This window comes from Tinamus guttatus, unplaced genomic scaffold (genome assembly GCF_059628265.1).
Source record: "Tinamus guttatus ecotype Peru unplaced genomic scaffold, ASM5962826v1 Tinamus_guttatus_pri_ptg000203l, whole genome shotgun sequence".
NCBI lineage: Eukaryota > Metazoa > Chordata > Aves > Tinamiformes > Tinamidae > Tinamus > Tinamus guttatus.
In genome coordinates this window covers 25338-39801 of record NW_028288737.1, presented here as the reverse complement: position 1 = coordinate 39801, position 14464 = coordinate 25338, and the positions used below count along the sequence as shown (strand labels likewise).

At 35.8% G+C, this 14464-nt stretch overlaps 1 protein-coding gene across 1 annotated transcript in view; it reads left to right on the top strand.

Annotated features, from left to right (window-relative positions):
* Positions 1–14464, top strand: part of CEP192 (centrosomal protein 192) — a 59485-nt gene that overhangs the window by 31620 nt on the left and 13401 nt on the right. Inside the window, exons 27-36 of the mRNA XM_088524053.1 lie at positions 1330–1420; positions 2760–2936; positions 3417–3677; positions 3871–3986; positions 4696–4805; positions 6585–6726; positions 8457–8641; positions 9010–9133; positions 12412–12517; positions 13943–14147. Of these exons, the coding sequence (XP_088380179.1) occupies positions 1330–1420; positions 2760–2936; positions 3417–3677; positions 3871–3986; positions 4696–4805; positions 6585–6726; positions 8457–8641; positions 9010–9133; positions 12412–12517; positions 13943–14147 (1517 nt within the window). The remainder of the gene's footprint in view (positions 1–1329; positions 1421–2759; positions 2937–3416; positions 3678–3870; positions 3987–4695; positions 4806–6584; positions 6727–8456; positions 8642–9009; positions 9134–12411; positions 12518–13942; positions 14148–14464) is intronic.

Sequence of the window (14464 nt, the reverse complement as noted above, 5' to 3'; positions counted from 1 at the left end):
CTGAATTTTTAGTTTCAAGCTTCCAGCCTTAGTGTTTCAAGATTTAAAAACGAAGTCTATGTCCCTGAAATGTAGGGGAAGGCTTTCCCCTTTCTTCCTCATCCCATCCTTGCATCTAATTGCACAACCTGCTCTGTGTCAGAGTCTTTGAGTATTTGGAGTTGTTATAGAGGCTGCTGTGAGCAGCTTTTGACTCATGGAGATGACAGAAGTTCCTGCCTCTGCTAAGTAAAGGCCTGAGTGCCAGGAGCCTTGAAGTGAACAGTGGGAGCCAGCAGCTGGTAGCAGTGAATGAGTAAAGAAGCAAGGAACAAGATCCCTCCTCCTGAGCCAGGATGAGCCTTTTTGATGACTTCTGCATATGGTGGTGCCTCACCCTGGAGAAAGTGTTACAGTTTTCAGATTTCTGTCAGTGATTTGTATTTGTAATTAATTTGCATTGTTACCAGAGTGATATGCCAATGTAACATTATCATAAGATTTTAAAGAAAAAGTATCTAGAAGTAAAGAAAATGTAGTATCTACATTTTCTTATTTGAAAATGTATTCTGGACACTTAAGTATTTTCCAGTCAGTGTCGGGATATGTTGGAGGAAAAAAAAAATTTTTTTTGGATCTGCCTGATGCAGCCAAGTGGCCATAATTTTCTATGGTACCATCCTTGTTGATAAGTATATTAAAAGGAAAAGCTATCTTAAGCCCAGTTTAGTTCTCTAATGCTGTTTCAGTGAAATTTCAGAAGAAATCTGCTACTTTTATTGTAGGATCAAAAGGAAAGTTTTTGCTTCAAAATTTTTCTAGTCTCTGAAATTTGCAAGTAAGAAGTACAAAAGACTCAAGATTTGGGGGATAAAATTTTCACTGATGTATTCTTGAAATTGTTATTACATTCACTGATATGTAAGCCATTTTTGTGTGAGCAATAATGCACTTAGGAATGGAGAAATGCTTTGATTTATTTACTCTCACTTTTCTTAACACTTGAAGGATTTAGATTTCCATAAATTAGTGGCTCTGAATAACTATATCTTTAAAATCTTTAAGAGATATTTTTTTTCATTCTTCAAAGGAGTCTCTTATATTCATACAAGTGCTGTTAAGCTACCAAGTGCAATACTTGAACTTCAGAAAAACTTTTTACTTTTTTTTCCCTATCTGAGGACTAATGTAGTCGTATATAATGTTGTAATGTGTAACTTTGAAAATACAGAAATAACCTTTGAATTAATATATTATGCTGTAACAGGAGGTAAAATTGTTCCATTTCCATGAATAAATATTCACACTGATTTTTTTCTGCACAGTACAATTTAACTTCATATTTTTCAGTCAGCAGAAGTTAACTCTAAGAAATAACTCTCTGTCTGTGACTCAACATTTAAGACTGTTGATAAGAGGCCAGGATCAGGACTGCTTTCAGGTAACAACTAATAAAAATTTCTATTTTGTGTTTATGACAAAACTATCACGATAACCTCTTTGTAATAAAGCCATCAAAACTTGTTTAATACTCACAATAGTGTTTGCTCAATAATAGCTGAATTTGTTTAGAAATCAAATAGCAGAGAATTTCTGCAATAGGATATCAGCTGAGAAAGCAAATTCAGATTTGCTCTTTTGGAGTAGCAGATCGCTTAAATGAGATTGTGTTAAATATCTGATTTTGCAAATTCAGTGGAAGAGGCCAAATGGAGAATAATTTTTCTACTTTTAATAGCACTACATAGGCATATGTTCATGCAGTAAGCATATATTAAGAGTTGAGGTGGCAAAATCTTTATTTCTCTGCCTGTATTTTGAACAATTGTTTTGGTTCACTGTGGTGTCATATATTACTGCCTACTTGATTCTGAAGCTCTCTGGGATCAAAGATCAAAGTTGTTTTACTTTTTCCTCCTCCCTGTGGTGAGTTAAATCCTGGCACTAAGCTGGGATGCCTTTCTCTCCTTTCCTTGGGAAGATATCTAATCAGAGGGGAGTCAGATACATTCTGAAATGTTATTGATGAACTTGTAACAGTGCTTGAGAAGAGGTGGCAGGTTTTAAATGTCTTACAGGTTTTGGATTTGTGACTTCTCCCAGAGAAGAATTTCCTAACTATATGTAATGATGCATACCATGGTCATTGCACAGAGTTCTGGATGTCTGGCCTAATTTTCATTCTGGAAATACTTGAGATGTTTTTTTCTGGGATAATCAGAAAGCTGGTCTTCCAGTTGTTAACTAGTTCATCTGTCCTCTTTGGAGAGTGGCTGAATTACTCTTGCTCATTCTGGCTGCCAATTCTGAGTTCAGCAGTCACAGATCCTTAACCAGTCTGGCTCATCCGCGAAGGCTGTTTCTGACCTGGGCAGAACTGATTGATTCTTGTCCCTGTTTTGGCCAGAAAATAACTGGCAGTGCTTGATGCCCCCCGCCAAAATTGTATGCTTCTCTATGCATCTCTATTGCATCTCTATCTCAAAATTGTATGCATCTCTATTTGTCCTGACTGCGTTGGAGAAAATGAGGCTACAAAATGAAACAAGTTGACTGCGAATCTGTGTCTGGTGAAAGCTCTAAAGATGTAATGCTCCTGCTGAAAAGCCATGTTTTGCCACTCCTCTATTTAGAGTCATTGTGGCCTCAAATATCTCCTTCTGCCTTGATAAGGCTCTGGATTAATTAAGTTAATTTTGGGTTATTAAGGAAATCTTGTTCTGTATGTGTTATTACTGTACTTGCTCACTTTTGATATTTTTATTTTATTTTTTCAATAGCTGCAAAGTATATTTGGATCAGAGGAACGCCTAACTAGCAATTGGGAGCTCAAAATCCGTCCCAAAGAAGATACTAATATATACTTGATGTTTGCACCTACTCGTATAACTTGCATGTTTGCAAAGCTAGAAATCAAACAGCTGGGGATTCGATCACAGCCAGGAATTAAGTTTACTGTAAGGCTTTCTACACCTAATTTCTAATAATTTAAATTGCATACAACTTTCTTCTTTTTTTAAAGAAAAGTCTAGCACTTCTCAAGATACTCAATATGTATATGTGTATATTTGCTAAATATGATACAGACAATATATTATATAGTCTGAACATTCAACAAACTGACTTGGCATTTTGTCCATCTCCTTAAGGAAGGAGTTATGTAGTATATTAAAAGTTGTCCAAAAGATGTCCACGTTTTCCAGAAATGTCAAAAAATCGGAATTTGTCTGTTTTTACAGAAAAACTTTAATTTTCAATAAAACTTGGAAACTGGAGTTGAATAAACTTAGGCTTATTTTCTTTCTTCCTTTTCATATTTTCAGGACTTTGTCATGCTGTATAGTATAAGCTCTCTGTATAGCTTAATGCTATTTTTTTTTTTTTTGATAGAAACTTAGTAAGAAACATTTCATCTCAAGTTTACTGCTCATTTTCAGATACCTCTTTCTGGATATGGAGGAACAAGCAATATCATCTTAGAAAATGTTAAAAAGCTGTCAGGTGGTTACCTGATAAAACTGGATGAAATATCCTCTGCAAGGTTGGGGAAAGTTTCTTTCCGCATAAGAAACACAGGCTCTCGTGCTGCCTACGTTAGAGCATTGTGCTTTGCAGACCTTGAGACAAAAAAAATTGTGGATCCTCACGCAATGACGATGAATCCTGAGAAGTTTGTGCTAAAGGAAGGAACACATGAGGTAAATCAAACAGTGAACAAGCTTTATTATTTTAAAATAGATGTGTTCAGTGAGTATGCATATCATAAGATTCTCATTAAAGTTTCACTTGTGTTTAACCTTTTGCATTTCACTTGTATTGCAGTAATTTCACAAACATCAGTACTGACTGCAAGATTTTTTGTCTGAGTATGTTGATTATATCTTTTATCAGGTGATTACTGTAACATGGAAGCCTGTGGAAAAAGAAAACTTGCATAAAACAAACCCATTGATATCAGCAATATGTTTTTTTTGGGGAGATGAAGTATCCAGACAGCAATATCGTAGGTAAGATGGAATATTGCAGGTTGCTGTTATGAAGTAGGCAGATGTTTTATAGAAGGGTAAAATGAAGGGTGTAATGCTACCAACAGCATTGGTTGTGCTTGTAAAAGGACTGCACTAGGACAGCCAAGCCCTGTTCTCTAGGTGTATAATGCAACAAGGCTGTGATTTAAGGCTTGGACACGACTGTGAAGTGAAAAATCTGTCCAGTGTGCCAGCTTCTGTCTCAAGTTTTGACTCTAAAAACACACCCAGTCAGCAACCTGGTGAATGTCTGAGACCTAGGAGGAAGAGATGGGTCACACTGACTCCTGTTGAGGCAGTCAGGCTTTGCGTAGCCACTTGGCTCCTGATGCGTCCAAGGCTCCTTCTGCCATTTGAGTGCCAGGCTCTCCATTACTGACCCACAGAAGGATAAGCCTGTGATAGTCATGATTTGGTGCCTTTTACTATACAGCAACAGAGTGAGGTTTTTGTTTTATTGTTTTTTTTTTTTTTTTTTTTCTGTCCAAGTCTTAATCATATGAGAGGGCTTCAAATTTAAAAGTATGTTCACAAACATGGCCTTGGTGTATTCCAGAAATCGTAAAAATTAAAATGATGATAGGTTCTTACCCTAGGAATCCTTTTCAGATTGATAGTTCCAGTAATGCATATAATTTTAAATCTGTAATATGTATAATTTCAAGTCTGTTTCTTATTTCTTTGATAGAGCCGTGATGTATAACCCTCAGGTAGAAAAACACATAGTCCCAGAAAACAGTCTGGTGAGAAATGTCATATTTGATGAAGAATTTCAAGGGGAGCAGCTAGTGACGGAAGGTGAGCCAATGACTCATTAAAGGAAATTGTAATACTTTTTTTTGCTGGAGGGGGGCAGGGGTGGAATAAATGTGTGTTAGGCTTGAATTCTAATTACTTTTCCATTCTTTTTTTTTAATGCAGAAGCCAAGTGTCCAATTTGGACAAAACTTGCTTTGTTGTATTGCGTACTTACCTGTTTAAGATTTACTGTGCTTTTCTCTGAACAGAGCAGAAGCCCTTGTGTATATATATGTTATGACACTAGGAATGTTCAGTTTATTCTGAGAATTTTTACCTTATCACTAATACATGAGCAAGAGACTTGAGGTACAAATTTACTAAAAGTTGCAGAGTTAACTTTGTACGGAGGTGCCATATTCTGTATTTGAGAACTTGCTGATGTTTGAAGATGTCCTTCCCATTCCAAATTAAGCAACTTTAAACTTGTTTTTCAACTCTTGCTTGTATTACCACAGAATTGAGGAAGTCTGCAATTTATTTTAAGAACAGTGTCTTTTTTTTTTTTTTTTTTTAAGCCTTTAATTCCATATTTCTTGAACTGATTCTACTTATCTATGCAAAGATTTTTGCTGTCTGGAGGTTGTTATGGTGCCTGAGTCCTTCCCATGGAAATTTTGTTTGTTGCTTTTACTTGGAGCAGTGATTGTTCATCTTGGATAGGTTGAAGTGAAGTCCTACTGAAGATACCTGAGGTTTCCATGCGTGCTCCCACATGTGCAAGTTGTTAACCCAATGTGAGAGAGACTAGACAGTCTTTGATTAACTATAGTTGGCTTATTAATAGTGTCTTGCTAGTAGGAGTTAAATATACTTTTTCTGTAGAAAGCAGATTTAACTCTTGCATCTTAGTTTACTTATTTATTTTTTGTCTTTGACACCATACTTTGCTGAAATTGTCTACTGTGGCTTATTGTTTCTTATTTGATTATAACAACAACTTTCACTCAAACTTATTTATCTTGGGTATGCAAAACTGGTCATGCTCTGCTTTCTGTACTGAAGTTAATAGATTCGAGACAGAGTTGGTATTGCAAAAAGCTGGGAGACAGGCTTGTGAAACACCACAAGTATGTCGTGGAGAGTGCATGCTGGAAGTGTAGTTCTTAGATTATAATCATGAATATATGAATAACCTATTCACTTCTTTTTTTTAAAAAAATTTTTTTTTTTGTAATTGTTCTTATAAAAATAAATACAGTTAGGAACATGGAATTAAGAAATCTGAGAATTTTTTTTTTTTTTGCTGAAAGATACCTTTCAGTTGAAAAGAGTTCTATTTTTTCAATGTTTAACTGCTTGGTTACTTTTTAACTCTTTAAATAAAAGTGTGCTAAAGAGATGTTGAAATTAAAAGACAAAAGGTAATCCTTACAGCTGGAAAATTCTAATCTGAAGCTACATGCTTACACACAGTTATAACCACTCCTAGTTATAACTGTGGACTGTTTCGGACTCTATTCTGCATTACCTTAAGCCATGTGGGTTTTTGACAACTCTAATAAGAAATTATATTTAACTTCAGTGTTTGAAATAACTGGTGGTGTTAGTTTTCACTCATGGGATGCATCAGTGTGAAATCTGTGAGTTAGACTAGACGGTTGGCCGTCATATTCGTGAGAGAAGCAGAATTTTACAAGTATTCTTCTGTTCTGATATTAACAATCAACTATATTTTAGGCAACTGATGATTAATTAGGATTATAGCTCAGATCTCTGTGACTTCAAGAAATTGTTGATTTTGTTTTCATTAGAATTATTCCATCACTCTTATTTTAGTATATGAAATTCCAAGGAGATCAAATGACATCCATCTCTTCTATGGAAACATGCGGAAGATTGTCCTTTGTGTGATTGGATATTCCCCTTCTGATCAAGATGACTTTGAGCAGGCTCCTCAACATCATTTGGCATCAGACAGGTAATGTGACTATAAAGGTTACCTTCAGATAACCCAAACTGAACTGCATCTGCTTTTTAAAACCTTGGAGATTTTTTTGAAGGGTTGTACAGTAGCATCAATGATGAAAATTGACTTCCTGTGTGAGTGAAGGAGCATTGCCTGCATTTTTATCTAGTCTGTTTAAATTGTTAGGATAACTTTTAAACTGTTTACCAAACTGATGTCAGTCACTTGCAACTTCCTATTCTTCATCCTGGAAAGCTGATAGAGACCTAGCTTACAGTTTGGACTTGCCATTTTTATGTAATCAGGCTGCTCTTGTATTTGAAGCCCTAGCACAAGGGAAGAAACATCCAAATCCTTACAGGTCTTACAGGTCTTGGGTTAACTGTAGAAAATATATTCTTATTGGTTGTTTCTTCAGAAGGATTTTTTCTTCACTGTTACATAAGTGAAGAAAGAGCCTCATAGTCCCGTTGAGTCTAATCTCTGCCTTAGAATTATTTGTGCTTGCTACACCCAAGATGTTGGGCATCTTCTGGACAGTTAACAGACTTACCACCTAGTGAGGTGTTTGTCAGACATGCTAGTTTCCAACCTCTAGCTGAGTTATCCTAGTATTATTTGAATTTATTAAACAGCATGAGGCTCTTCAATTTGAGTGCACTGCAATTCTTAGCAATCTGTTTGTATTTAGTAATCTGGTTATTAAGAAATTCCACATCTAGGGGTTGCCTGCTGCTTCCATAGTTATTGTCAGGGGTGAATCCATGAGCATTAATTCAGATGTGCTCAACTGAGGCAGGATTCTAAGCGGCACTGAAAAGTAAAAATAGGAATGGTATGTTTGCATAATGGTGTATGGAGCAAGACAGTTATCTGCTTTACTCTTAACTGCTGTTTTCCAGTTTATATTTTAGCATTTAAAATCTAACTTGCTGTCAGGTAAGCGTTTAACTTGAGACAAATTCTGAATCCTGGAATGAGAGAACTTATTAGCTTTCATATATGAGCTTATCTGCCATCTCTCTTGCAATTAAAGATGTGAAACGTTGGGCTGTGAAGGCGATTAAGGAATTGGAGTTTCTGTCACACAATGAGAGATTGGGAGGGTTGGAACTGTTTAGTCTTGAACAGAGAAGTTTTAGGGTGGAGATCTTATCAGTGTGTATAAATACCTAATGGGGGCCAGTAGAGGAGATGGAGCCAAATACTTCTCAATGGAACCCTGTGAACAAGCAAGAGGCAATGGACACAAATTAAAATACAAGAAATGCCATTTAAACTTAACTTCTTTATGGTGAGGAGAGTCAAACAGTGCAACAAATTCCAAACCTGACTAGGCAAGGTCTTAAGCAATCTCTTCTAGAGGGCCCTGCTTTGGCAAGGTTCGTTGGACTAGATTAGAGATTCTTTTCACCCTCAGCTGTTCTGTGAACTCTTATTACTCCCTACAGTACCGTCTTAATCTGAGTAAAGCATGTATGGAGAAAGCCTTTTACTTTACTGTCAACGAAAGATAACTGCTTCTTTTAATCCCTTCCATTATGCTCCTTTAAACATCCTATTAATAAGTTTTGTCATGATATGGCTGCTTATTTAATATTTTAATAATGGAGAGTTGAATTAAGTTGAAGGATGTTGTGAAGAGCTTTATTTATGTGCTCGGACTGTGAGACTGAGGAATATTAAAAGTACCTTGAAATCCCTCGTAAGCTATTTTTTATAAATACTGTTGTTTAATGCAATTTCATTTTTAGGTTTGGCAACTCTGTCAGACATATCAATGCAACTTTGGATGTTCTTCCCGTTAAAGGACCTCAGGGTCCTCCGTTACATGTTAAAACTGATGATATTATTCAGAATATATTAGTGGATCAGCAGACTTGGTCTGTTATACCCGAATACTTAATTTTGACACCACCTTCTATTAGTAAGTATTTTTTCAAAGTTAATAAAATGACCATTCTAGTAGTAAAATAACTGTACTATTTACTATGCCTGTAATTATTTTGGATTTCTTGATGAGTAATCTTGTTGGCATAGCATTTATTCTGAACAGTAAACTGGTTTGAACATTGCTTTGATGAAATTGTCAGCAGAAAGATGAATTAGGTAATATATGTGAACTAAGATGGCATTTTTTTGATATGCAGTTCATTAGCAAGAGAATCTGTGAAGGCTTTAAAGTATACAAGGATAAAAATCAAACAAAAAATACTTGATTTCATCTGGTTCATATCTCAATTTTGGACATCTTAATTTTTTGTTTATGTTAACTTTTTAATTTTTGCATCACAGATGGAACAGCTGATACTGGACATGTACAAATTATCAATAATTCTAGTAGGATGTTGCAATTTGAGCTTTCTTGGCCAGCTCACTGCCTTACTATAACTCCACAACATGGAAATATTGAACCAGAGTAAGTTTCTTTTCGTAGGTTTCCTTAATTTATGAATGTAATCTGGTTATTAAGGTTTTAGCGGAGTTTATTTTGGTGAGTTCTAAGGTATGGTCTTTCTGTTGGTTAATATGTAAACCTGGCTTCTTTATCCTTGTCCTTCTAAGGACCTTATCCTTTATATTTTCTTGTGTAACTTTTGTCATTTGTCATAAGTAAAATTATATAGAAGCCAAGAATTTTCTGTGCTGAGAAATACTGTTGTTGTTCTTGTGTGGTTCTTCTGAAACTGGATGCCTGACAAAGTAGAAGTTTAAAAAGAAATCTTCACAATAGTGGTTTTGTTAAAAGTGATCCTCTAAAAAACAGTTAGATATTCTATAAAATGCTTGTCTTAGTATGACTTGTTCATATTTTCTTTTGCTGATACGCTGACAGTCATCTTATAGTATATATACACATCTCATGTATACACATGTATATGTTCACATATATCAGAACTTTTATATAACTGATGCTGTGTATAATCCATATATTATACTTATATTTTTTATGTATTGCATATCATTAATCATATACTATATATATCTCATTTATTTATATATTTGTGTTTCAACATTTATTTATTGCCACTTAATCTCTGACTTCTCAAAACTTGTAATATAAAAGGAAAAGCAAGTAGGTGTCAGGTCACCTATCTTTACTATTAGTATTTTGTCACTGCAGTCATAAAATTACTGTGTGTGTGTGTGTGTGTGTGTGTGTGTGTGAAACTTCCCACATATGTCAGCAAAAGTCTTGTCGCAGTAAATTGCTTGATAGTTCTGGCCTCCTCTGATTTCTGAAGGTTTTCTTTTTTTTCCCCTCAAGGTCAATTTAGATTGGCTTTTATGATCCCATTGTTAAACTAGTCTTATATCCTTCTTAATTGCTTTTTTTCCACAAAAACAGCATGAGTATTATTTGGTTTATTAGTTGCTTTAATTTTGTGGATGTTTCCCCCAAAGCAAGCGAATGCCCTTCAATTTGGCATCACTAAGTGATGATGTGATGTATTTAAAAATATATATATTTTTTTATTTTATATATAAACATATAGATAAACATATGTATATTTTATTTTATCTTCATATATGCGTAAACACCTGGATACATTGGGTGGGAGGGTCTTCTATCAGTATTGAGGACAAGAAGCTTATCTGGAGTACTTGGGTATCTGTCACTCCTTAGAGATGCTGTCAACGCTAAGAACATTATTTCAAAAAACTGATGTAACAATGAATACCTCTCCAATAAGGATATAACTAGTGTCCTATACTCCCAATTTATGATTCTCTGTAGATGGGTTCTTATTAAGAGAATCAAAGTGATTCTTCTGGCAACTTCCTTGTATTGGATAATTTTGGTTTTTTTCCTCTTCATTGGAGAAGAGTGAACTGAAACCTCGGCTGTTGGGTCTGAGTAAGTAGTCTGGGTCAAGAACAGAGCTGCAAGTGGGAAACAGATCTGTGGGAACAGCTGGCTCAGGCCCAGTAAGCTGCACTTCACCTGTTTCTCTATTTTTCATGACCCTGCCTCTCCAGTGCTAAGAGCACACAGGCTGTTTGGGCAGGAGCCAGCTAGAATCTGCATAATGCAGTGATGCCTGGCACCACACAGTCTTCTTGAACTGGTATATTCCAGGAAAAGGAGGAGGTCTGACACTTCTGTGACAGTGGAGAAAGTTCCAAAGACCAAGAACATGCTTTGCCATGCTGGAGCATATAGGGTCACACATGCTGCCCCCCACTAAAACCCTCAAGTTCCAAGGGATGTGATAAAGGCAATCACTAACCTATGTGAATGTGCAGTAACGAAGTAGGCTGTCCCTACTGAATTCAGTAGCATTTTTATGTATTTTCACATAGAGATGATGTGAAGCTAGCCTCAGGGGTGTTGGCTGCACCTCAGTGTTGGGACATAAGTCCTGAGAAAGAAACAGTTCTTTGGAAGCCAGGAACGTTGGAAACTGGAAAAACTTTAAGAGCCTTCTTTGGAAAATGTTTCTGCAACTTTCTTTCTGGATGATATGTGAAGATTTTTGTTTTTCCTGCTAGACACCACTCTGTTCAGAATGGAGCAATGAAAGTACTGAGTGGTTAGGTTAGAATATGACCCTTGTGAGAGACATATGGTCTGTGACTCCATGCAAGTCGGATTGACAGATGAAGTTTGCAGCAAATGTCAAAAAGAAGCTGAAAGGCAATGGTAGGGTTTGTGGCAACAGATAGTTTATAGACACTGGCATGGTGTGTGTGCATTGCAATCCTATTCTGGCATACACAGCCTGTGTGTGAGAGGATGGCATTAGTGAGGATGTTCCAAAAACTGCTGAGCCTTAAAAAATTCTCATCTCAAGTGTGAGAGTGTGTGAATGCACTCGCTGGCAGTGCTCCTGAAAGTCTTAACTGCTGCTGGAAGCTAAAATCCCATCCTTTTTAACTGAAAAGAACATTTCAAGAAATACCAGTATCCCAATGAGATATTTTTAAATTATTAGCAGCTGTTAATTGAGGTTTATATGAGACAGACGTATTATGATTCCTGTGGATTGATTTCGCACCTACACCAAACTTGTGTGCTGTGCTAATTGCATCTCAAGCTGGTCCTTCAGATGTAGCTTGAGTAATTCTGCTAATTGGTTTTATTTGCATAATATCAATGACATTTATTTCAGTGATGTAGTGCTAATTATTGATAATCTTCTTTGCTTACTTTCTGCCCTCCTTTATTTAAATTTATACAGTATAGAATATGGAACACTGTAAATCAGAATATGTTTATGTTCTCTGTGGTCAAATTCTGTGTGATGTCCTAACTGCTTTGAACGAATTCTGTTCTTTCTATCTATAAAAATCACTGATAACATTGGTAGATTTTTCTTTTTTTTCCAGAGTTGGTGGCTCTGCATGGGCAAAATGAAATAGAACAATTTCTATTAACCTGGAACTGGCTATAAGAATGCCTTAAATATAATTTGTGCAAATAATTTGACTAATACTATTTCATTTTTGAAAATTGAAACTGTCTACTTCCCATTGCCTGACAGGATATTACTGACAGATAGATTTCACTCTCTCTGCTCCCCTCCCAAGTGAGAAGTTTGTAAAGTGTGTTACTGTTTTATGTACTGGTTATCTAAGGCGCTTAATCTCTAGATTTTATCCATTTAGCTGCCGTCCTTTCTTGAGCTAGCAAGTTCAGTAATAGATGTTCAGTCTAATCTGAGGATAATGCTAGCAATTTTTTCCTTTTAATAGGAGCAGTATACTAATTCTGGTGAGTCCTAATCCGTCACTTGCTACAAAACCTTCAGTAATCCCTTGGAGTGGCCTAATCTATATACACTGTGATAACAGACAAAAGGTGAGGCTTGAGAGTTATGACAGTTTATTTTGGTTTGATGTGTAGGAATGAGTAGTATTGCTATAACTTTTTAGGCATAAGATACCAGTTCTGTCAATTTTATGTGTTTTTATTAAAATCATTTTCCCTTCCCTAATTTTAATGCTTTCCTAAAGAAAATGTTAATGAATAAAAATAGCTAAGCTGTTTTCTTTGCAGACATTCTTGAGATTCTTGGTTCTGTTCCTTTTGGTCTCTTTTAAGATAATATTAACCCTCTGGCAGATGAGTCTGTGGGAAAGAAACTGTAGAACAGGTTCTTGATGTTCATGTATTTTAATCCAAGATTTTTCCTTGCTTGAATTAAGCAGTATATATAAAATACACTTACTAAGCCAAGAGGTTTTCCTTTCATTGAAGTAAAAGCAGATAGGCTCTTTGGTAGTCTCTCTCAGAGAAATAGATACCTACTTATGGATGTTGAGGATTTTGTTTTGTTTTTGAAGTCAGTATGTATTTTGATGGTGTTGATGAGGGTGGATGGAGAGAGAGAGAAATAGAGAGATGAAGGAGACTTAAAAGACAAAAAAGCAATTCTACTTTTCCATATCTTCTCTTAAAGGAGAAAGTTGGCATGTACGATTTGGAATTGGAAACTGCCATTAGGGGCACAGGGACATTGATGAATATGATGAGTTGAGAAGGCCATGGGCACTGCACACATCCTTAATGTGCCACGTTCGGCAATATGAGAACTAGTAAAACGAAAATAAAGGATGTAGCAAAACCAGTCGAATATGAATGATCTGGTAGCTGATAATGCTTTCTTTGCTACCTGTCCAGTTAGGTAAAAGGTGTTTTCAGATTTTAGTAATATTATCCTAAGTATTTAGGAGGATTTTACACAGCAGACAGTAGATGCTCTCTGAGAGTAGACCTGGTCCCTTTCTCTGGGAACAGAGAAATTGGCAAATAACTTTCCCTTGTATAACTTACTGTTTTGTCTATCTTTTTGAAGAATAATCTGCTGTCACTTTATTACAATATGCTGTAGAACAGCTGTTATGCAATGTTATAGTTATAAGTAAGTACTCTTTATAGGTAACTATAAATATTTATGGAAGACAACTCTAGTGAGAGCAGGATTCAGTTTTAATAGGTTACTGTAATGGTATTTGCATATAGCCTATTGAAATGAACCCTCCAGATGGTAAACACTGAGTAAATTTTCTGTTTCTCCTAAATTATTTTTTCCCTGCAAAGCTATTAAACTTTATGATTTGAAATTAGAAAAGATCTGAATATTTAACTTAATGTTTTTTCTGCTGTTGGGATGTAGGGTTGAACAAGGTGTTTAAAACAAACAAAAGGTGACAAAAAAGCAGAGCTTATGATATAGCAGTTAACTGTTTAAATATTTCTTACTCTCTTCAAATTGTGTTAAAGTTTATCAAAGTGCAGATTCGAGATGCAATCGCAAAGGGTGCATCTGAGGAAGGCTCTCCATCTAGAAAACTGGATATATTTGCTCTACCATCTGAAAATCCTGCTATTCATGTGGCAAAACCTCTTTCAATGCCCTCATTTTCAACACTGGTAATAAAGAACAGAACTGTCGTTTTTCCTAATACAGGATCTGGTGAAAGCTCAGGTAATTTCACTTTTTTTGTAATTGCTGCATCTGTGGTATTTTATGTTTAGAGTTTTTGTTCACTGAGTTACATGTTTAGAAACTTAAATGCCTTGATTCTTAATTTTTTTTTAAGCCTGATAAGCGTGATTGGGCAGGACCACTGTCTTGAGTCTGTTTCTTGAAATATTAGTCCTTGTGATGTAATTTTTTTTTTCTTTAATCTCTGAGGTCTTTCTTTCCTGTGCAGCATAGCAATTGTGTTGCCTGTCGGTGGGCTTGCGTAGGCGGGGTACATAGCTTGGCAGTTTTTAGGCACTTTTGGTGGATGGTACCAT